Here is a 25315-nt window from a genome sequence, read left to right as displayed (position 1 = left end):
AACGATAGATAAGCGGTGTAAGTTAAACAAAACGAGCCTTGCTTGTCACCCAGGGAAACGCACGGCCGCTCCTGGGAGATAACTCCCCGTCTGACGTCTGAGCAGCAAGAATATCGGCACTGGGCGCACACGACGGATGGGTAATGAGGGCAGGTTGGCATCATGAGGGGCAGCAACAAGAGAGCAAGATCTGCCACAATCACAACAAACAGCTGTTGATGAGCAGTGTCACGGAGCTGGGCTGCAATCAGCAGGAGTTAAACTGCTGAAGTAGTTCTAGATTTGAAGCTTTCGTGACTGCAAGGATTCATATTCTTAGGTTTTTTGGGTAAAGTCACGTAGGTTAAAAAATTCAAAATTAATAAAAGTAAATAAAAATAAAGTAATAAAATAAAATAAAATCACGACGTTTCGGATACAGCTATCGTGCTGTGACGGTTCCCCTTGAAGACGGAAGATTGTGTTGCCTCCGAAACGTCGTGATTTTTATTTTATTTTTTATTTTACTTTAATTAATTTTTATTTTCTTTACCTACGTGACTTTACCGAAAAAAACCTAAGAATATGCTGAAGTAGTGTTTACTAAGGTGCCATTTGGACGATTTTTACTTTAAGAGTTGTCTGGCCAATTCACCACTCGCTGGCCACAATGCTGGTGACTACAGATCAGGTGTCGGTGAAGAGATATTACAGAGAGGGCTGCTGGGAAGACGGAACGTCTTTGGCCCAGCCAGGTCAGAACCAGAGGTCACAAACGGGTTTTGATTCCTTACCCATATCCGTACCAGGCCTGCACCAGGGTCGCAAACGGGTACCCGTACCCGGCCGGGTATGGTTAGCCTTTAATCGGGTAGGGTACGGGTATCGGGTACCCGATTGCGACCTCTGGTCAGAACCAAACCGTGAAACCTTGGAGCCACGAGACATCTGAATCTGACTGCCGGGGTGAAGCACGGCCACAGGCGGGGTTAACGATCTCGCCGTACATGTCGCGCCACATGCGTTCCTCGCATTTGACGCCGGCGATACGGCTCGGCTTCTGCAGAGGGAAAACAAACCCGGCGTCTCATCACGAGGTGCGCCGGGATGACCCTGGCGTGGTTGTGCAGCGAAAAAGCGATAACGGGAGCCTTGCTCTGAACCAGTAAAAAAAAAAATCGCACTTTCACCGTGAACTTTTATTTGGCAAGGTTTAGACAGGGCAGCTGAAGCTGCATGTAGGTTGATACTATGGCGAGCCTGTTATTAATATCCACAATGGCTATACAAATATATACTGCACGTGTGTGTGTGTTTAGTGGCTCAAGGGGACTATAAATACATTATAACTTATTTACAAAAAGATCGTTGTCACATAGAGCCAGTCAATGTCATCCCACTTGCAAATGCCTTTAGTTTAACGCGACCGAGAGCCGTTCGAGATCCCTTTAATTCACTTCTCTGGAGAGCTGGGTATACACACCGATGCTGAGAGGTGGCTGGGTCGCTTGGCCCACTGGCACTACAGAGCCAGACCCCTGAACCGGCACCACTGACATCCTGGGTTTGAATCTGGCTTTCAGCCATAGGCGGAGTTTGAATTTTCTATTCGGGGCGAGGGGCAGGGGTTAACTTTGTCTTTCACAATAGGAATCGCGGGTGTAAATAATAAAAAATATTCTAAACTACTCAAAATAATAAAGATGTCAAGTTTTGGGGGGTTATTGCCCCCCTCCCCTCCCCCGCAAACTTCTGCCCATGCTTTCAGCCACCTGTGAATAAAACCGGCTTCTTGAAATATCTCTTTCGCCGAATTCCTCTTTTCCATTTCCACGAATTTCACATTTAGATTGTGTGAATGAGGGACCGGAACAATTCGCAGGGCATGCAAAATGCGTGCACTTAGCGTGCTTAAAGAGGTATATTGAAGCGGCTTCTTAAGTAGTCCTGCCACTTCATTTTCTAGGGGCCGTTCTCCAACACAGGATGATGCACTGAAAGGTCATCACACGGCACGATGTTGTCAGCTCAACCATTGCATATTTGGGGGTGGGGGGGGGGGGAGCCCCATAACTGTTGAAATGTAACATTTCAGCTATTTGGCTGTACAATATTTATCCTCACCCCAATATTTATCATCACTCTATGACAGTTAACAAGTTCGGGGATTCTTAATATTCAATCGGATTTCCAATGGCCGGCGTGCGCGACCATGAAAACCGATTCTACGAGAGGCTTAGAATATAAGTCGCCAAACCAATTCCACCGCGGACCGAACGCGTGTGTCCGTCCAAATTCCGCAGCGCCCATGACCGCCAGCGAAGTGGCCGAATTTCCACGGAGTTCGCCGTGCAAAAATCCTATTCCATCAAGCCGCACTCAGGAAAATGTAGGTCGATTCCACGCAAGGGAGTGCATTAACATGCAACGTGGCATCCTCTGCGCAGGCTCGATAACGTCTGACTGGGCCCCACGGGTTAATTTCCATTCATATAATACCAGCAGGGGGTGGCCGGGTGGCACAGAAAGTCAGCGCTGACTTTGTCCCACTGAGATCCAGACCGTGCAAAAACTCGTGAACGACTGCCCAGTCAGATCATTCAACGGCGATCTGAAACACATCCACGTCGCTGCTCTTGAAGAAATCCAATAGATATTAAATCTCGACATTGATGTATAATCTGAAAATGGGGTTTCCCCTTTATTCTGGTAACAAAACAGGTGTTCATACTCTTTGATGCTTTGGGTAAAGTCACGTAGTTAGAAATAAAATAAAATAAAAAATTATATATTTTTTTATTTTATTTTATTTCTAACTACGTGACTTTACCGAAAGAACCAAAGAGTATGGATTGCTGCAGTCACGAAAGCTTCAAATCAAAATAGGTGTTAAAATGTTAAAACACCAAACTGAAACCTTTTACAAGGAATCATGTCTGCATTAACCACAATACTTGTGGTCAGAATGCAAACAAAAAACATACTCTGATAATATATGCATTGTCTTTGAAACTGATTGGTCCACACCAGAGACACCTTTCCTTGGAGCCTAGTCTGAAAAGGAGTTATACCTTTTGGCGTCCTCTGGTCTAACACCAAGGAAAGCTGTCTCTGGTGTGGACCAATCAGTTTAAAAGACAATGCATATATTATCAGAGTATGTTTTTTGTTTGCATCCTGACCACAAGCATTGTGGTTAATGCAGACATGATTCCTTGTAAAAGGTTTCCGTTTGGTGTTTTAACATCTTAACATCTGTTTTGTTGCAAGAAAAAAGGGCAAGACCTATTCTGATATTTTGGTACTGGCAAAGGAGGTCCCATGATAATGTGTAATCTGTTGCAATCCCCAGAAATACTATTCGAAAGAAGACTGAGATCTAGGGTTCGAATATAAATATCAACCACCTGTGATTCAACCGGGTCCTCAAGCCCAGTGTGTATTAACAGCCTCATCCCTACACCACTGATTGCACAGGACACATCACGTTAATTTAGGGCTCCTTGTTAATTTGCCTACGGAGCAGCAGTATTGAGTTCAAACTATTTGATTTGACTGCCATGAGACAAACATTTCCCCGGGGCAGGGCATGCGGAAAAGTGCAGTGCCCCTAGTGTGTGGCTAAAAAAAGCCACTTTCAAGGGATCTCAGAAGAAGTTCTGTGAAATCTGCTTCCACGGAGCCACGCTCAGACACGTGGAGTCGCACTGCTCTTCCACAGCTCCAAACGGACCTCGTCTGATGACACGACGCCAGATTGCACAACTGGCTGGGCACTCCGATCCTTTGTCGGTGAAGCGTAATCGTAATGGTATCTGTATAGCAGCTCCCCAATGCGCTTCCGACTTGGGACCATTGATTGTTTGGCATCATGTGCATCGTTTTTCGCTCCAATTCAGTTCCTGAATTGGCATCCATTGTCTCCAGAAGAGCGAACAGCACAGCGGGTAGCACGCGCAACAAATACAAATCAAAGGGCTAAACTACGACCGCTTACTATTCTGCTCGACCGACAGAGGCTACTACAGCGTCCACACCACTCGCAGCAGTCGACGCCTCCGCAGCAGAGAGGCTGCCATCTCGATCTCGCACGGGGCAGCTGGACCGCTTCCAGTCACCGCTTGATCTCCCACTCGACGTGCCGACCCCGACGCAGCCCAGTGCGTGGGCTGCGTCAACCTCCCACCGTCCGTCTGACGATGGCCTCGCGGCGATAGTTGGCGCCGACGTGTCTGAGGCCGCGTAGTGAGCCATGAAGTCAAACCAGCAGATTCGAATGCACCATTGGCATCAAGTGGGGGCGCAGGACGGACAACTGCTGACACCTACACAGTAGGCATTGACATATCCGGCGTCAGTCGCCGCTAATCCGACAGGGAGGGCCTCACGTCGGCCGTCCCCGACGCGGCGTCCACCCGCGACTCGGAGATCAGGTTGGGGATGTCGAAGCTGTCCGAGTGGTAGATGATGGAGGTGGCGGTGGCGGCGGCGGTGGTGGTGGTGGTGGTGGCCATGGCGATGGCGGCAGGGCACTCCTGCTCATCGTGGAGGAGCGCGGCGCGGCCGGGCCTCAGCTCGCGGTGAATGCATGTCATCGCCGCCATCTCCTCCTCCTCATCAGCGTCGTCGTCGCCCCGCCTGTTGCCGAAACCCGGCTCGATCACGGAGCTCATTTCACCGGCCTTGGGACTCCGCGGCAGGGCGTGCGCTCTCCGCCGCACGCTCGGTCCCCTCGAGCTGCAACGACGCCGGTCACTGGATTTTCCAAGAACAAGTCACAGGGATGCTGCTCTCTCGCCTCTCAATGCACAGCTGTCACACAGATAAAGCCCCGCAATTACCTGTTCGCACCGCTGCTGGCAGAAGGGTCTCCCATCAGAGGGTGCGGGGAGGGGATGGACAAGAAACTAAACACAAACTGCTTTTTATGTTTAGTTTGTTGTCCTTCCCCTCCCCCTTCACTTACCTCCGATTAGAACGGTTGGCTACGTACGGTGCTAAAGAAGTTCAACGCACGTACAGAAAGGGAAGATCTAGAGAGTGTCTCAAGAGGCTGTTTCATGAGCTACAATGTCAGCCACTTGGCTTCCACAAACAAGTTCGGGGAGGTAGCTGATCTCAGCCCTCCCAAAAGCAACACTGCTGCCACATCGTTAAAATGTCCGGCTCAATATCTCAGGGTGCTGTTAGCAAGGGGTGTACTAGACGTGGCGTGCCGGTGATTTTTTTTTCTGTAGCTCAGCCCGAGACAGCTCCGCGTGAGTTGTATTTATTTTGTATTTATTTTGTAAAGCTTCAAACTCACGTTCGTCAGACTGGGTACAGCCGTAGTTGTGTGCCCAAAATGTCGGGGGCCATTTGTTTTTGGCTACGTCTTCATTTAAGTGGAGGTAAAGATGGGGACTGAATTCACGGCGAATGGAGTTATTGATTTAGAATGGTGCGAGAGCGAGCGAGCCATTGACTGGCTCCCTGAAGTGTGTGCAGGAGTCTCACATTTGAAGGTGACCCCGATGACGATAATGGCGATGAGTTATACTCGTGTGGCTGATGATGGTGATGCCAAATAATAATTATAATACGATATAAAGAACAAGCACACCAATAAAAACTAAATAATGATGGAGACAACTATAGTAATATTGACAGTGATGATAATCTGAAGACAACGGTCAACATCGGTGTGATGATGATTGTAGTGAATATGATGATTGTCATGGAGGTGATGGAAATGTGGATGGTGATGACAAGCAGCGGTGCACCACGTGGGGTGTTGGGGGGAGGGGGGGGGGAAGGAGGGTGGAGGGGCGGGGTGGGGATGAGGGGAGGGGCGGGTTGGGGGGAGGGGTGGGGGGAAGGGGCGGAGTGAGGGGAGGGGTGGGGGAAAGGAGGGGGAAGGGGCTGGGTGGGGGGAGGGGTAGCGGAGTGAGGGGAGGGGTGGGGTGGGGGAAAGGAGGGTGGAGGGGCGGGGTGAGGGGAGAGGGGCGGGGTGGGGGGAGGGGCAGGGCGGGGTGAGGGGAGGGGCGGGGCGGGTGGGGGGACCATTTCTCCCACCCCCCCAGAAATGTTTAAACAGCCATTTTTTAATCATCAATTTTTTTTGTATTTACATTAAAACTTGGAAATAAGTAAATATTAAATACAATTATAAATGTATGCATATTTAAATTAGCCTTATATTATACAGTGAAAAGCTAAAGTTAAATGCAATAAATTTCGTTTCCCCAAAAAACTATTGACTTGTTTGTATTACAATTTACCTGCACCGAATATTTGATCTGGGTGCGCCACTGGTGACATCACGCACGCACCTACAGTAAAGTTGGCTCTCAAGGTCAAAACGTTCTCATCACGAATATCTGCTGCTGAGAAGGAATCGTGTTCGCTCAATCGCGTCACGAATCATCACACCTGCTGGTCGCCAGATGATACAGACAATGACGCAAATTTTCTAACGAAAAAATCCGATCTTGACCAGTTTTATATTATTTATTTATGTCCCGTTTGCGCTTTTGGTGTCTTGTCAGGAGACAAATAACGCATTTGCATACCTGTCAACCCCTTATCAGTGCCTATCTTATTACAGACCAATTCAGACCTTATTGGTCACCGCGCGGCGTTATAAATCTCAACGTTCATCCTACAAAGTTCCATCGCAAGGGAGAAACACAGACTATTATTGTTGCTGCCCGTATTGAAACCGCTGTATGCCGCATGGACCTGAAAACTCAATTTCCCTGCACAAGAATACGGAGTAAACCGTGAAGGGGTTGACAGGTGAGCAATTGGAGCTCCACGCAGAGCAAGGTTCTCTTCACGAGAAAGAGAGCAGCCCAAGGAAATGAATATTATTGAGCTATTTCTAAGAACCCTTGAAGTGACCTCTGGTTTCACGCAGCAGGGAGCGGCGCATTGCTACCGAGCCCCAAAAGTTTCAACGTTTCCCGCAAACATCGCCTCCCGCGAGGCGAGCATTCGTGTCGGTGACAGGGTGGACTCACTCTGTCGTCCCGGACCGAACCAGCATGACGAGGATGAAGAACATGAAGAGGACAAACGAGGCGATGCCGACCCAGAATCCGATGACGATGGAGTCTGCAGCAGAGCCAGGGGCAGAAGGCAGCGGTGGCGTTAGGCTGATAGACGTCAAGCACAGGGCATTCAGCGTGACATCGCATCTCTCGTGGGCCAACGCGTTATTAGTCAGCGGTCGCGTTCGCAGAGGTCAGGTCACTAGATTTGAAGCTTTCGTGACTGCAAGGAGTCATACTCTTTGGTGTTTTCGGTAAAGTCACGTAGGTAAAAAATCAAATAAATGAAAAATAAATGAAAACAACTAGATTTAATTTTCGATTTAAAGCTTTCGTGACTGCAGGGATTCATCTTCTTGGTTCTTTCGGTAAAGTCACGTACAAGGGAAATAAAAAAAATAAACATAATAAAATACAATTCTCAATTTTCAATTGTATTTTATTATGTTTTATTTGTATTATTTAATAAAATACAATTGAGAATTGTGTTGAATGATGTTTATTATTTATTATTGTATTATTTCCCTTCTACGTGACTTTACCGAAAGAACCAAGAACTAGATTTAATTTAGTTGTTTCATTGATTTTTCATTTATTTTATTAGATTTTTTACCTACGTGACTTTACCGAAAAAAACACAGAATAGGTTAGGTCACTTTCTCCATCTTCCGTTGTTCTGGTGGCGTTTTAAAAAATAAATCGCACAATCCAGCGAGCTCCCGCTAATGTCCGGTTATGAAATCCGCGCGTGAATCGTCCATCACATTCGCCGCCTCTCTACCCGCAGATCCACGGCGCGAGGCCGGCACACGCGTCGTTTTGCTCCGTTGCCAATGACACATCAAACTTAACTTTGAGCGCGGAGTCATGCGGGCGACTGTTTGGTGTTTTTAATTGCTCGCCACGGCCCGAGCAACATCCAAGAGGCACTGGCAATCTGTGTGATCGTTTAAATCACTTGATACAGCAAATCTGGCTGTGACGGTCCCACCTGATGACGGAGACTTGTGTTGCCTCCGAAACGTCGTGATTTTTTTGTTATTTTATTTTTTTATTAATTTAATTTAATTTTTTACCTACGTGACTTTACCGAAAAACTAAGAGTATTTGAAAGCTAATTTCTCCAGAACTGCTTTTATGTGTTTCATTTGTTGTCCTTCCCCCGCACCTTCGATTATCACTGTTGGCTACATACGGTGTGAAAGAAGTTCAACATGCACACATACGTACTTTCTGACACACGTGCCGGAAAGCAAGCGACTGTACAGAGGAGATGTCTCGTTGCATCTCCACTCGGCACAAGTGTGACGCCCTCTGAGCTGACCTGCGGCCTCTGACCCCACACCCGATCAATGAGCATTGATCTTCTTGGTTCTTTCGGTAAAGTCACGTAGAAGGAAAGTAATAAAGTAATAAAAATAATAATAAAATACTTATTATTTATTAAATAATAAAAATAAAACATTCATAAATAATTATTATTTACTTTATTATGTTTTATTTTTATTATTTTATTACTTCCCTTCTACGTGACTTTACCGAAAGAACCAAGAAGATGAATCCCTGCAGTCACGAAAGCTTTAAATAGAAATTCAATGAGCATTGCTTTAGGTACTAGTTTTAAACCTTTCACTGTTTATACACCCACACTGTTGGAAAACGAATTATTTGGCGATGCTGCTGTGTTGGCAATGCCGCAACAAGCACAAATGACAAACAACAACACAACAACACGAAACATAAATTCAACACAATCGCCAGTAGCACCGCGCGTGGCCTCAACAATCACGATACGTAATCGGCCAACTTTTGGGCAACGGCTCTCTTATTCACGGCACACCGCACAGCCTTTATAGACAGCCAGACGGGTCCTTCCCGACGCCTTGACACGTCTACGCTCATCAGGCTGCCGCAGACGACGGCGCGGTGCTGCGTAAAGGGCGCGCTCGCTCGTTCATTCACCGCTTGATGTGGTCATTAATGCGGTCTCCCCTTTCTGTTTGTCGTTGTTGCCTGAGCGATGCCTGAGCGATGCCCGCAGGGGATGGGGCAACAGCGGCGGCGGTGGCGCGGGGGGCTGGGAAGAGGCTTGAGGAACTGCATGGCAAGAGATGCCCGAGGCAAATGGTAACACTTGGAGATGATGGGGATGAATTTCGATTGAAAGCTTTCGTGAATGCAGGGATTCATCTTCTTGGTTCTTTCGGTAAAGTCACGTAGAAGGGAAATAATAAAATAATAAAAATAAAACATAATAAAATAATTCTCACGACGTTTCGGCCACAACGCAAGCAGCCGTCCTCAGGTGAAGAACAGGTCTGTCAGACGCTGTCTTTCCGACAGACCTGTTCTTCACCTGAGGACGGCTGCTTGCGTTGTGGCCGAAACGTCGTGACAAATATTTTAGTATGTTTAATTTTTATTATTTTATTATTTCCCTTCTACGTGACTTTACCGAAAGAACCAAGGAGATGATGGGGGTTGGTTTGTTCTCTCCTGCAGCCCCACGGTGTCATGACGGAGGTGAACGGAGTTGCGGTGGCCTGCTCCTCCACCGTCAAACTCGAGCAAGTGGTGGAAAGTCTTCAACATTTCCCACCCCCCTCCTCGGCGGGATATAGCCTCTCCATGGGACATCCGTTGCTAATTTGCACATCACAGTCACAACAATTCCTGAGAGAGTGCTGGAAATGACACATTCCTACGGCAAGTCTATGCACTGGAAAATTGACCTCCCAGGAAGTGGTAATTCATTGTATCCATGCACGGGCATAATGACTTTAAACCCCTCGCCAAACCTCCTACGCATTTCACAAGTAGTACTAATCGCATATCTGCATTTCCCATAAATATGCTAAATTCCTCTTGATATGCAAATTATTTTGTCAAGGCGCTCTTCGCCCCTCCATCCCAGCTTAAATAGTCGCTCCAAGCCTGGGGCTTGTCATTCAGACTCTGTCTCCTCGACAGACATGTTCTCCACCTGAGGACGGCTACTTGCGTTGTGGCCGAAACGTCGTGAGAATTATTTTATTATGTTTTATTTTTATTATTTTATTACTTCCCTTCTACGTGACTTTACCGAAAGAACCAATAAGATCATTGTATCCACCCTGGGATTTGAATTCATGACCTTTTGAATCCAATCTGACAGTTGTGGGCGCTGCACCACCCAGCCTGAATTGGCGGTCCAATGCAACGCTTCATAAATGCCACCCAACAGGAATACAGAAAATCGATGGCAATTCTCGAGGAAGGAAACAGCGGCAGAGAGCAGAGGAAAGCGATGGACAGCTGGAGTGGAAGAGGCACTCGTACAGAGATGGATGACATGAAAATATCAGCAACAGATGGCATGTGATGATGACGAAAATTCCCAACAGTGGAAAACTGCTCCCAACGGTCTCAAAAAGAGGGGCGAAGAGAGGAAAAACGAGAGAGTGAGCTTCATGAATAAACGCGTTCCCCGATGCCCAGACACTCCCGTGTCACAGGATCAGCCCCCCGATCAATCGCAGCCGCTCGAAATCGATAGCGAAATGGTAACTGGGGTTTAGTGGCACTGATTGCTCTTGAACGAGGTGCACTCAACCTCATGCCTGGCAGACGTTGGCTCATTGTCGCTGCCAGGCACTTGGCAAGTGACGTTGACGCTCGCAGAAAGAAAGGAAACGCCCTCTGGGAAGGCTCCTCTTGGAAGCCACGATGTCCTTGATGCAATGAGATGAGAGGCCCACAGAGTTGTGTTATATTCTTTTCATGTAGAGAGATCGTGTTGAATATACTGTAATTACACATATATATGGCAAGATGTTAACTTCCTCGCCTGGTATACAGGAGGTTGTGAGTTCGATCGCGACCCTTACGAAGCCTGCTGTATATTTGGAGTTTGCATGTTCTCCACTGGTCGTGTGGATTTTTCTCCGGGTCCTCCGGGTTTTCCCTCCACATTCAGAATCAACATGCACTTAGAGTGTTTGGTTGCTATAAATTTCCACGCGATAAGCCACTTCGCCGAGCTATCATTTGTGGCCAGGTCGCTTCTGAAGAAGAGCTACATAGCTCAGTGGGTCTTACTTGGTATAAACATTTTTTTTTTACAGTTTATAGTTTTAGTCTAAAAATATTTTGCAGTTATACTGCATCGTTTTTACAACATGTGATGCACAGCTCCCCGATGTGTTGTCGGTTTGTACCACGTGTTGTTCAGCATGATGTCCGACGTTTCACTCCACGTGGCCAGGAGCTTCTATTCAGTTCTATTCAGTTCTAGTTAGTCTCTGAAGAAAAAATTACATTTACTTGGAAATTGGGTGCCTAGAGGAATCGCCTCACTCAATCTGCACCACCCAAAGTCTATCGGCATCATTTAATTTAATTGCACAGCAACATTTTCACATAACACCTTGACAAGGGGTCATCAAATTGCCTCGTCTGTCGTTTTTTATTTTCTTATTATCATAACCTTGCTTCATCAGAAACACAAACCACAGCGAGGAAGGCGACTTTAACTGTGCTTGACATTAATCTTAACTGCTCCATTTAGGGTTAAAATAACTAAGCAGATATTTTTAAGGCAGTACTATTCAATTATATATACACTAGCTGTACTACCCGGCTTCACCCGGGACTTGTATCCACCACGGCCGGCCGCCTTTGTCTCCCCAGTGGCGATGTTAATACGCCACACCAGTTACTCGTTTGAGGCTGAGTCGACCTAGGGGAGGTTCAAATAATCTTGACCGGTGGTGGCCATGAGCGGGAATCGAACTGGGTTCGCCGGGTTGGTAGCGCAGCGTAGCGTTAACCACTACACCCACCGCTCCTCACACACACAGACGCACAGACACACACACAGACACACGCAGAAACACACAGACAGATACAGACAGACACACAGACACACAGACAGCACGCTAACCACTACACTACCGCTCCCCACACACCACACACGCACACACACAGACACACACATAGAACACACACACAGACACACAGACAGACACACACACACAGACAGCACGCTAACCACTACACTACCGCTCCCCACACACCACACACGCACACACACAGACACACACACAGACACACACACAGACACACACACACAGACACACACACAGACACACACACAGGCAGCACGCTAAGCACTACACTACCGTTCCCCCTACACACCACACACGCACACACACAGACACACACACAGACACACACACACAGACACACACACACAGACACACACACAGACACACACACAGACACACACACACAGACACACACACAGACACACACACACAGACACACAGACACACACACAGGCAGCACGCTAAGCACTACACTACCGTTCCCCCTACACAACACACGCGCGCAAGTCCATAGGTACACATACACGCGCTTGCTGCAGACACACACATACACACACATACATACACGCACATACACACAAACACATACACACACATACACACACATGCATACACACAGACATACACATACATACAAACACAACACAACAACAACCGCCATTCGCCACTAAGTGGCGGTGACGTCACCACGATGCTTGTGCCAGGCCAAGTGCACCTTGAGGCCACGTGAAGTGTCGAAAGCCCGCTGGCAGGAGGTCACGGGGCAGACCCAGCAGGTGCCACGGGTCGACTGACCGAGATGACCGAGATGACTGGCTGATGCACCACCTGTGCCCCCTACTGTGCCAACTTGCTGTGCTTTAGCCACCCGGCGCTCCGCTCGTTGTTGTGAGCGTCGCTCCTCCGCCCTCCGTTGTTGTTGGAGGGCGACTGCCTCCAACTGCCCAGTAGCGTCCTTCACGAGCCTCCTCCACTGAGGCCGATCTTGACACCGCTGGTACCAGTCATCGGCAAGTCCACTCAGCTCCACGTCCTCCTGTACCACATCACTCCATCTCCTCTCCAGCCCGTGCCGCGCCCGTCTAGCCCCCTCGATCCGGCCGAACAAAAGCTGTTTAGGCATGCGGTGGCTGGGCATGCGGGCTACATGACCCAGCCAACGCAGCCTTGCCTGCCGGAGGAGCTCACTGATGGGACTTTGCCCAGATCTTTCAAGGATTTGTGAGCTCCTCACACAATCCAGCCTGGTTAAACCCAGGATGGATCGTAGGCAGGCCAGCCTAAATGTTTCCAACCGGCGAAGATGCCCCACCAGGGGGGTCCACGTCTCGCAAGCGTAGAGAAGGGAGGGAATGACCGTGGCCGAGAAGACCTGAAGCTTCGTGCGGAGCGACAGACCAGGTAGCTTCCACACAGCGTTACGCAACCGATGAAAAGATATTGCCGCTCGACTGATTCGGAGTGAGACCTCTGCTGATAGACTGGAGCCGGTCATAAGCACACTGCCCAGGTATGGGAAACTCTCCACTCTCTCCACAACTGCCCCATCACCAATTGGGAGTTGTGGGGGTGGAGTGTCCGATGGTACAAAATACCCAGGCAGGTGCTTAGTTTTGGTGGGGCTGATGGTAAGGCCCCACCTCTTAGTGGCACGCTCCAGTCTCAGCAGCAGCGTCTCCAACTCCTCCTCTGAGTGAGCAGCTATTACCAAATCATCGGCATACATAACGTGGTTGACCAATAGGGAGCCATCCCTTGATCGCACCCGGGCGTCGATCAGCCTCCCATTATATCTGTACCAAATGGAAATTCCCCCGGTACAGCTATTGAAGGCTTCACGAACTACGCGGTCAAAATAGATGTTAAATAATGTGGGAGCCAGAGGACATCCCTGTCGCACCCCAAGGTGTACAGGGAAAGGCTCCGACTCCCGGCCACGTAGTTTTACCCGGGCCCGCTCACCATCATGAAGGTCCTTAATGATCGTGAGCAGAGGGTCAGGGACTCCGAAAGCACGAAGAACAACCCAGAGCCCAGGCCTACTGATGGTATCATAGGCCTTGACCAGGTCAATAAAGCAGAGATGTAGGTCTTTTTGGAATACATACAAACACACACATACATACACACAAACACAATACACACACACATACATACAGACACACACATACATACACACAAACACATACAGACACATACATACACACATACATACAGACACACAGACATACACATAAACAAATACACACATAGTCATGACCCGGCTTTGCCCGGGACTTGTATCCACCACGCCCGGCCGCCTTTGTCTTCCCAGTGGCGATGTTAATACGCCACACCAGTTACTCGTTTTGAGGCTGAGTCCCTCCCTCGCCACTCTGCCTCCCTCGCCACTCTGTAGAGGACGTGAAATTTGTATGAATTTACCTCAGAGTGGCGTGTTGGGTGTCGAGGCCTAGCACCGTGCAGAGCCTCCCGCCTTGCCTGATTTTCCCACCCGGCGAACGCTGGGTACGGGTGCCGGTCCCCCCCCCCCCCCCGCGCTATTAAAAATGGCGTCCACCCCTCGGAGAAAAGTTGCTACTCGTTGCCAGGGGCAACCGCCATCCAATGAAAGCGGCGAAGGCGTGGCTAGCCGTTGCCAGGGGCAACCGCCGTCCAATGAAAGTGCGTATGGGCCGAAATACACAACAACAACAACAACCGCCATTCGCCACTAAGTGGCGGTGACGTCACCACGATGCTTGTGCCAGGCCAAGTGCACCCTGGCCGAAATACACACACACACAGACAGACATGAACGATTTTATATATATAGATGGAATGTGGTAATTTTTGGACAATATATATTTAATTACTGACAAAAGACGGTGTTAAGGCTTATTTTTTTTAAAGCCTTTATCCCCCCAATTATTTTTTCATTTGTGCCGCTATAACCTATTGGCATCATGCCCTGGTGAGATGAATTGTTCCATTGAGAACTCTTGCAGCTCGCGTCATCATTTCGTCAGAGAATGGCCCCCTGAATATGACGTCACCGAACGAGGTCTGAGGTCTCGGCAATAGGCCCACCTCGTCGTTCCTACTAAGGTCACACATTTCATGAGCCCTGAACAAAAAAGCATGTTTGTCACAGAGCTGGAATTTCGCGAAATTAAGTGCAAAACCAAATCAAATGCACTCATGCATCATGTTCACTGTGGGGGTCAGGTGATATACATATATATGACTGTAAATTCTAGGACACATTTCAACACGTGGGAGAGTTGCTCTGACTCATAAAGTCGCACTTAAACCACATTTTTTGTCGGATTCCCTTTTAATATTTGCTGCAATGTTTTACCCGTGACACACCAAGGGAGGGTAGGAAAGGGAGGACGGGCAGAAGGAATGACCGAGCCAAGATGTCGGGGATGAGAGGGTGATGATGCTGATGATGATAGGGGAGAGAGGGAGAAGAGAGAAGGAAGGAGCGAGCAGGAGTGAGCTGCGAGGAGGAGCGGCGTCTGTTTTCGCAGGGGGCGGCGGCCAGAGTGGAGGCTGGCCACGCTGAGGTCACGTGGTTTACAGGAGGCTTGAGCTGATGTTATAGATAGAGAGATGGACGAGGGAGTTAATATGATTGTTATTTTTTTTGCACGCAGTCCATTGGTGGGACTGTAAACTCGCGACACTCGACCGGATCACAACCCAGGATATCGGTGGTGTCTGCTGACACCTGTGACCCGCCCTCCTGGGCTACTCGGGCGGCTCCGAGTGTCAAGACGCCTTCATGAGAGCTCCTACCGCTCGAGTTCCAATTTGATGGGGGGTTTTTTATCACAGCATTTAAGACTTAATAAATGGCATCGTGCACGGATGTTCGCCTAGCTCAATGCGAGCTCATTAAATGTGGCCAACCGCAAACCGTACTCCAAACGGTCACGGTTGTGACAGCCTTCCCACATCATCTGTGGGTGGCTCATGCACTGATGGGATGGAAATATCATCATCTGTGGGTGGCTCATGCACTGATGGAAATATTTCATCAATCCAACACCCACTGGCATTTTTATAAAGAACAATACCCGTGGACATTGAGTAGAAACGCTCACCGGCTAGAGCATCGGGATACATATTTCCTCTGGCAATTATTCAGCACGGCTGCTTTCATTCCCGTTATCGTCGGCAAGTCGCAATTGCTAATGCTGTCAAATGCACAGCGATGGAGGTGTAGGCACATACAATGGCTAGGCTAGGGACAGAAAGGCATGGAAATGATCCAGATCACAATTATGTTTTAGTGAATGGGAAATCTCGAGCTGTGGATGAACCCTCTTGCGCAATGTCTTTTCATACAAAGGGACAGCAGTGTGACAGGACTGGGCGTTTGCCATTACGTCCAATAATCCCAATTTGTAATACCTTAATTATAGTGGTCGTTGTCTCACCCCGCCCTCAGTGCGTTAAAGGGGAAATAATAATCTTATTCAAATGCCTGATCGCGGCGACTATGACATGCACATCAAACTGCCGCATTGTAAAGCAAGCGCTGTCGTTTTTTTCTATTTTTTGCACAGAATGCTTTATATTCAGCAGAAATGAACGCTGCGCATCAAAGAAACATCACCTCCAACAACGCACACAAGGCTTATCGAGAGGTTTAAAAGTCGGATCGAGAACATATACGCGGTTTCAAATTGCTAGGTATTCTGCTGTATGATTACCGCCTGATGATAGCAATTGTGACTCTTTGGTGTCTGGTTCTTAAAAAATAATTGGACCCCTTACGCATAAACGGCACACACTGATCACGTGTTTATTTACACTGGCGTAGAGCAGTCACACTGCATGCTAACCCCGCTATCCCGTCAACCTGGCGACCTAGGTTTGAATCCCAGCCAAGGCCACTAACATCAGTGGCGCGTGATAGCCGTTGATGAAAAACACGTGACCAGCGTGGTGAAGTATGGCCAAACCACCACTGTGACCAACACGATGTGGCGGTGTTCCATCCGCAGTAGATTTACGTGCTACTCATTGACATGCTAATTTCTCTAACCCCTCCCTCTCTCTCCACCCCCGCCCCCCTCTCTCTATTTAAGGCCTCGACACAGAGGCGTGATTTCTCTGTGTGCCTATGTGTGTTCTCTCTCTATGTATCTCTGTGATATCTGTCTACTTATATGTCTGTCTATATGTCTCTGGTTCTGTGTTTTATCTCTCTCTCAAATTTAGCATTCTCAGGAAGAACGTAATCAACCAGGTAGGGTGTTGACTGTTATATTATCCGACTCTCTATTCTATTACATTACATTTCTAAGTATACTAGATTTGCGTTTCTATTTAATTTATACATGATGACGATTGCTTGTGTTGCAATCGAAACGTCGTATGCTAGTATTTAATTTAATTTATTATTTTATCTTTATACGTGACTTTACCGAAAGAACCAAATAATAAGAATAGATTTACAAATGGCTGTCAATTATTAACTATTAATTAAAATACAATTAATATTGCATATTCCATGCAAATTGCATCTCAATCGCGGATGATTTACAGACAAGCTGGGAGGCTGCCAGGCGGTGATCCAGCCACCAACAATTGCTCTGGAGATCAATCTTGATTTGAAGCTTTCGTGACTGCAGGAATCCATACTCTTTGGTTCTTTCGGTAAAGTCACGTAAGTAGTCTTAAGCCTCACCTTACCATATTAATAAAAGTATGCGGCCCTTACCCCACCACCTTCTCCAACCATTATATAAACGGAGTGGTAGCTTCTGCAATCTCTCATTTACTTGATACAGCTGTCGTGGCTGTGACGGTACCACCTGAAGACGGAAGCTTGTGTTGCCTCCGAAACGTCGTGATTTTTATTTTATTTTACTTTTTAATGTTTTTTACCTTCGTGACTTTACCGAAAAAACCCAAGAATATGAATTATTGCAGTCACGAAAGCTTCAAATCTAGAATTAAGTAGACATATTTCGTTTTATTTCTACTTAGGTGACTTACCGAAAGAACCAAAGAGTATGCTCTGCAGTTCTCTATCGAAAAACTTACGGACGATTAGTGGTGAGTGTTTTTACACACATGGGAGCAAATCCAGGGAACACGGAGAAAACCATCGCATACACAAGGGACAGATGACATCGCTCCACACTTTGCTGTACTGCATTCTGCTGGGGAGCCCACAATATCGCAGTCTTGCAACATTCTGGAATTCGTCCGATTCACTAAATACAAAGACCCCCCGTATAGTTTTAACAGACTGTTGAGGCAAGTGCTGTTAGCGAGCACCTATGAAGGCCGGCACGGCACGCGAGGGGGTGGGTGGCCAGCACCATGCCCGACCGCCTTCGTCTCCCCAGTGGCGATGTCTACACACCGCACCAGCTACTCATCTGAGGCTGAGTCGACCTAGACGAGGCCCAGGACCGGTTCAGATAATCGCCACTGGGTGTTGGCCGTGAGCGGGGAATCGAACTGGGGTGGCCGGGGTTCGTAGCGCTAACCGCTATACCACCGCTCCCCATCAACCTCCGACTCGGTCGCAGTGCTGGCTTACAGGCGTGCACAGCCACGGCCCGGCTGGGGTAAATGCTCCCGTGGTGCAACGATTCGGACACTGGGTGTCGCGAGCCAGAGGTCACCCGTTTGATCTCCCGCCACAGCGGGTGAAGCCAATTGCCCAGTTTCTCAAGAAAAAATCTCCCCCACCCCACCCCACCCCCGCGCCTCTTGTCCACCCGATCGGCATAAATAAGTTCGCCACATGTTCGTCAATTGGCAGGTCACGTGCGCAGTCGGGTATCGCGTGGGATACTCTGATCGATTTTAGAACGATCGGGCAGAGTGCAGGAAGGAGTGGGCCAAATTACCCTCGTAGAAGTGGGATTTCTTGAGAGCTCCTTCTCGTGCAGGCGCTGCCGTCAGCAGTGGCGTAAGGAATCAATTGCAGGGCTGCACCTTTATCCTTATTTTCTACCGCCGATTGCGGTGGAAAATTCAATCTCAACTGATCTGCACAAAGCTGAACAACACAATTTGTTGAAACTTCTCAGTTTCCACTGCAAGCCAGGCACAACGTAAATAAAGCCAGCTACATGCCGGACAAAGGCAGCCACCCCATTTGGTTGGGAAGCCACATCAGTCGGCTATAGCGAGGTCCATTGATTTAGCAAAAGCAATTATGGACCTCAGACCCGCGGAAGGGTCTGTGCCATCAGAAGAAGCGAGTATGCCTATCTCGGCAGATTTCAGCAATATGGAACCGCAGGACTCCTCAAGGGATCTCATTCATCAAGTAATTATTTGCAGAGCTCTTTGTCTACAGAAGTTATTATCCTGTCAAAATTAAACTGCGAGGGGGGGGGGGGGGCACAGCTCAGTCCGGCGTACACTCTGACGTGGATGTTTCTCCGGGGCGATGTACAAAATTCACCCGACGCTGCATTTTCTTAAGGCGCACTCCAGGGTAGGGTTCATCCACAAATAAACCACGATGCCTTGCTGACCTCGTCTTCACGGAGCACAGACCATTCAGACGCTGTCTTCCCGACAGACCTGTTCTCCACCTGAACACGGCTGCTTGCGTTGTGGCCGAAACGTCGTGAGAATTATTTTATTACGTTTTATTTTTATTATTTTATTATTTCTCTTCTACGTGACTTTACCGAAAGAACCAAGAAGATGAATCCCTGCAGTCACGAAAGCTTTAAGTAGAAATTTGGAGCACAGACCATCACGCAAACTTCCGGAGAGAGACGGGTTCCGCATCAAGCGCTTTCGGATGCGCTTCTGTGGCCACCTCGAACGATCTTGATTCCCATATTAGGAAGCCACTGAAGCTATGCACTTTCAAATAATCTAGATTGAGGCAAGCGCTGTTAGCGAGCACTTATGAAGGCCGGAACGGCACACGAGGGGGTGGGTGGCCAGTATCACGCCACCTTCCACAGATGCACATGCAATCCAATGATTAATCTTCTTGGTTCTTTCGGTAAAGTCACGTAGAAGGGAAGTAATAAAATAATAAAAATAAAACATAATAAAATTATTCTCACGACGTTTCGGCCACAACGCAAGCAGCCGTCCTCAGGTGAAAACCATGTCCGTCGAGGCGACAGCGTCTGAATGCAATGATTAATGTGAACACGTCACATCGTTTTTAATAATCCATGTATTGCGGTGGAGCGATGGAAAAAAGTGATTGATGTCCTCTGCAATGAACCCAATGAGCCGAGTTCGATTCCTCCTTCACCAACCTGCAATGACCGACATGGTAAAACAAACCCCAGTTGCCGATACAGCATTGAAGGTCCTTCATGTATGTACGTTCAAGTTCCAGCGATGGATGACAATTATAATTGCACTGGACACGTACGGCACATTTTCGATCCACTGCTGGATGAGGGCTCCCCCACTCTTTGCAGGCCATGAGGATGAGTCGACCCGTAACTTCAACCACGCTGGTCATTGCGGCTTGTTGACGATGGGAGAAGTGCAGGACACCAATGGATGTTTTCCCGCACTGCCCTCTGCTGCCCACAACACCGACCGCCCCGTCTGTCATGCACGGTGATCACCCGTCGCAGCAAAGGCCAGGCTCAACACTACAAAAAAAAATCCCTGCTTAGCTTTAGAGATTCTATTAAATAAGGTGCATTGTGGGTAATTGGGTGAGAGGTCAAATCTAATTAATCGGCTTCGTTTTTATTTGAACGTACGCATGGAATGCAAGGGGCTATAAAAGCACATTTTGTATATCACGTGTGGTCGGGTGGAGTGGTGGAAGTGACTCACTGGCAAGAGGAATCTTCAGGGGCTGAGGACCAAACAGTAACATTTCACGTACAGGGTTGAAAGAGAGCATGCACGTGTATATATATACAAGAGGCACGGTGTTTTCTCTTACAGTCAAAATGTAAATGAACCAATAGATCCCGCGCAGTCACGAAAGGGCAATACTTAATGAGGTTTGGGCAATGAATAATGAAATATATATCAAGGTCGAGGCAAGGAAAAAGCAGAAATACAGCGGTGTAAGATGAGAGAAATCACGTAATAGCCACGATCCCATGAAACAATGAGACAGGCAAGGGTATAAAGGCAGGTAGACCCATCAATCATAGGCAGGAGACGTGCATTTCCTGGGGGGGGGGGGGAATGACAGTGAAGGAAAAGAAGGTTTCGTAGACATGGGGACAGAAGAGAGTAGAGAGAGAGAGACCTCCAATCATGCGTATACCGATGACGGGAAGTGGAAACAGCAGGTGGCAGGGAGACTACGCCACTTCAGGATTTGCACACACAACGTCTGAAATTATTTTCACTTATAGCGAGGGATTGCAATACGATGCATTTAGCAGGTGTACGCCCTTAAACGTTCTAGACATGTGTGTGGTTTCGAGTCATCTGGATGCATTCACGCAGAAGCTACACTTACATATTAATGGGAATGCGTTCATTTTGCCGCTTCCAAGGTGTAATAGCCACAAGATTGGACGTGCAACCCTGAGCTCGCTGGTTCGATCTCCTGCTGACAGTTGAAACGAGGGTGCAGGTTTCTTAGATAAAGCCCAAATTATGGTGGTGGTAATTTGCGCAATTGCCGGGTGGCTGAGAGGTCAGAGTTACAGAAATGATCAGTCTGGTCACAAATGATTGCACAAAAACTACCCTATCATTAATTTGATTCCACACTGCCTTTGTCCAAATTCTACCTCTGACAATTTTTAGTGTCAGTTTCACTGTGTGGCAGAGATGATAGGAAAGTTCTGCCCCCTACGTTGTGTGACTGAGTTCACCTCGAGCGGCCTCAGAGGTAGTGTTGTGATATCCGGTTTTGTGGGCTGCCCTATAACATGATAGGGGGTTTCAATGCTCTGAGAGAGTTCCGAATTGACACTTCCTGGGTTTAATTTCAGCTGGGTCTGTCCTGGTCAGTGACATTGCAAATGTGTCCATGCCCAGCACACCACCGCTATCAATCAGGTCTGGCTATGACTCGTCACACATGCCTACATTAACCTAACAGTGACCGAGATTACTTTCAGTGAGAAATTATGCCCCTGGATACTATCTCGTGACACGATACTGATAGCCCAATTGAGATGAAAGTGTTCATATATATACACACACATATATATAAATATGTTGTAATTCTGTTACAGACGAATTGACCGTATGCAACACGGTATTCTGGTCACACACATAAACAAAAAATAACCACCAAAGTAACCTGCATAGGCTGCTGGGGCAAGTCAGAATCAAATATGTATTAAAGCTCTTTGCACAGATGTCCAGTAGAGGCGGGTGAGAACGTTACAACAACAAACAAAACAAAAACTCGATAGGACTGAAAAGTACAAGAAAGGTAAACAAATCACCCAGTCACATGCAAACACAACTTAACCATCCCCATCCTACCAGGCAAAGCCCACTGCAGTATTACATTATTATTACAAAGCGACCTGGCACAAATGATAACTCAACAAAGCGGCTTATCAATTTGGATATTTATAGCAGCAAAATCATCTAAATAGTCTAAAAAGCATGTTTCTACACGTGGAGGGAAAAACCGGAGGACGCGAAAAAAAAAATCCACGCGACCACGGGGAGGACACGCAAACTCCAAATACACAGCAGCAGGCGTCAGGTTCGGGATCGAACCCCCGACCTCCTGCATACCAGGTGAGGGAGATAACATCACACCACCGTGACACCCATGAAGGCCGGCATTGCTCGAGTGGTGTGTCCAGAACATTTCCTGACCCACCGTTCTCTCCCCAGTGCTCATATTTATCCCAGCCACTCATTTAAGATCGAGTCAACCTCGATAGAGCCCCTCCCCAGAACTGGTTCAAATCTACACCACCACAGTGCCGGACTAAGCTAGCGCGGGGTCTGTAGCATATGTTGTAAAGGGGCCCTAATATATAACTAAACACGTAAATATTAAAACACAATCTTTTTTTACTTGCATAGTAAAGTAATTGTATTTTTACATTTGCTATACAGCCAGATAATACGACACATCGCTAACCTTAAACACCCAGTCGTTCACAAAAGTTGAAGGCGGTATAGTACTATAGTAATAGAGCAAGTGCAGAATCACTGAACCGAAGCCACTAGGATGATCCGGCACTGCACCACCGACGATGTTTGTCGTGGCCGGGAATCGAACTCGGCTGGGCGCGCTTGCAGCGGCGTGCGATACGCACTCGCCTACCACTCTCCAAATACGAACACAGTCCGCAAAGACGCGACGATACACTGCATGGGCTGTGCGCCATATGACTCACGGACAATGCAGATACATAGTCCACGTTTCCGACAGGGGCAATTGATACCGTCTGGTACGCTGCTGCAACTGCCAAGGACAAGAGCAGACTGCAGCGTATCATCCGCACTGCTGAGAAGGTGATTGGCTGTAATCTACCAACCCTTGAGGACCTGCACACTTTGAGGACCCTGAAGCGAGCGAGGAAGATTGCGGACGATTCCTCGCACCCTGGATACTCTCTGTTCCAGCTACTCCCCTCCGGCAGAAGGCTGCGGTCCATCAAGACCAAAACCTCACGTCATAAAAACAGTTTTTTCCCATCTGCTGTTGGCCTCCTCAACAAGGCCAAGGGCTTAAAATGACTTTTACACTTAAAATGACTGTTACACTTACTATGACATTTTATCTACATAATTACACCTTCCATACTTACAACGTGTACTCTTATTTGTATTTTTGTATTTTAAGATTGCTTAATACGGCTAATTAACATTTTACATTCGCATTTTGTAAGGTCTACTTATTCATAATTTTAAAGATTTTAGCCCTTTGGTATTACTTATACTTTGTAACGTTAGTATAGTTAGAGTGTATACCTTTTATATAAGTTAAGATTCCTACTTGTTCAATGTATGCACCGTCCCGCCATAGTGAATTCCTTGTTTGTGCAAACTTACATGGCGATTAAAACCGTTTCTGATTCTGATTTCTGATCAACTTCTTGGTTCTTTCGGTAAAGTCACGTAGAAGGGAAGTAATAAAATAATAAAAATAAACATAATTATTTTTTTATTAATAAAAAAAACATAAGAATTATTTTATTATGTTTTATTTTTATTATTTTATTACTTCCCTTCTACGTGACTTTACCGAAAGAACCAAGAAGATGAATCCCTGCAGTCACGAAAGCTTTAAATCGAAAAGTATCAACTCTTTAGCGGCTCCCCCCCCCCCACGCCCTTCTTTTGTATACGGCCAAACCGCACTCGATGAACACGTGTACGTCGCTGCTAATAATCCGCGCGAAAGAATTGAAAGTTACGGCACCACAACTCAGAGAAGAAGTTCTGGGTGACGACAAACATCGCGGGTCGCCGCCTGCCGTGGGCTCGCGAAGGACCGAAGCAAGCTTCTACTCACAGCGGTGAGCGCGCAGTCCCTCGAACGAGATGGGCTCATAGTCGTAGTACTCAAAGTCCCAGTAGTACTCCTTGCTGCGGTTGCCTCCCGGGGTCCGAACGGACGTACGCTCGCTCCCGTTGAACGCAGCAGCAGCAGCATCGATCCGCTCTCCCGACGACATCGCTGGGAAATCCCTGCACGTACAAGCGCCCAACACTCGGTGTGTAGAATACAACACACGCACACACACAGCCCTTGCACCCCTACGCTTGACCTCCTACACCCAGCATCCTATCATGCGCACCGGGCAGCAAACACCCGGGATCTTATAACGCACGCACTCGAAGTCCCTTTATGCCCGATCCCTCCACGCTCAACACCCAGGACTCAACAGCATACGCCTGTCACGCAGGGATCAGCACTGAGTGCACACTCTATGCCCGGGTAACCTTTTCACACAGGCACATAATATCCCTCTTTTTTTGCTCCATGCGATAATCTGCGCGCGCCTATTTATAAGTGACCCTCGAAGTTTAAACCGTGCGCACGGGAACTCGTGCAGCGAAGCACCCTACACGCAGAATCCTAAACAAACCAGGCACCCTACAGGGCTGCCCTACACCCAAGAACCCAGACTTCTACACAGATCCACACATACAGCACCCTACAGCCTGGCACGCACTCCCTTACACACGAGCAGTTTCCTATCGGCGTTAACAAGCTACCCACGGAACCCCCCTTGCACCCAATAATCCCGCATCCACCGCCCTACAACAGGCACACTCCCTGCCCCCCCCTGCCCCTCCCGACACAACGCGGGGCCACATCCCCCGGTCCCCGTGCAAAGTCACCACCACCACTACCCCCTTCGAGCGTCAACGGACCCGAGTAAGTTGGCTGTCCGCGAAGCGCGGTGCGAAATTCGCGCAAAGCCCCGGCGACGCCGAGCGGGGAGGCTGAGCGAGGGGCTGGGAAGTCTCGGGGCCCCTCCTCCTCCTCCTCTTCGAGTCTCGGCGTCTCGAGGAGGGATGTGTGGCTGCGTGACGGTGGCG

The 25315-nt window shown here is 48.0% G+C and overlaps 1 protein-coding gene across 1 annotated transcript; it reads right to left on the bottom strand.

Annotated features, from left to right (window-relative positions):
* Positions 1–593: 593 nt before the first annotated feature.
* On the bottom strand, positions 594–25315 carry MRAP2 (melanocortin 2 receptor accessory protein 2). The gene is made up of 4 exons (XM_061567877.1): positions 25148–25315; positions 24282–24457; positions 6981–7074; positions 594–4734 (listed from the first exon to the last, which is right to left on the bottom strand). Exons 2-4 carry the CDS (start codon positions 24442–24444, stop codon positions 4344–4346), a joined length of 648 nt encoding a protein of 215 aa, XP_061423861.1. The 5' UTR covers positions 24445–24457; positions 25148–25315; the 3' UTR covers positions 594–4343.

This window comes from Lethenteron reissneri, chromosome 5 (assembly GCF_015708825.2).
Source record: "Lethenteron reissneri isolate LAM-NWPU_2019-01 chromosome 5, ASM1570882v1, whole genome shotgun sequence".
Lineage (NCBI taxonomy): Eukaryota > Metazoa > Chordata > Hyperoartia > Petromyzontiformes > Petromyzontidae > Lethenteron > Lethenteron reissneri.
This window is presented reverse-complemented; position numbering and strand designations above follow the sequence as displayed.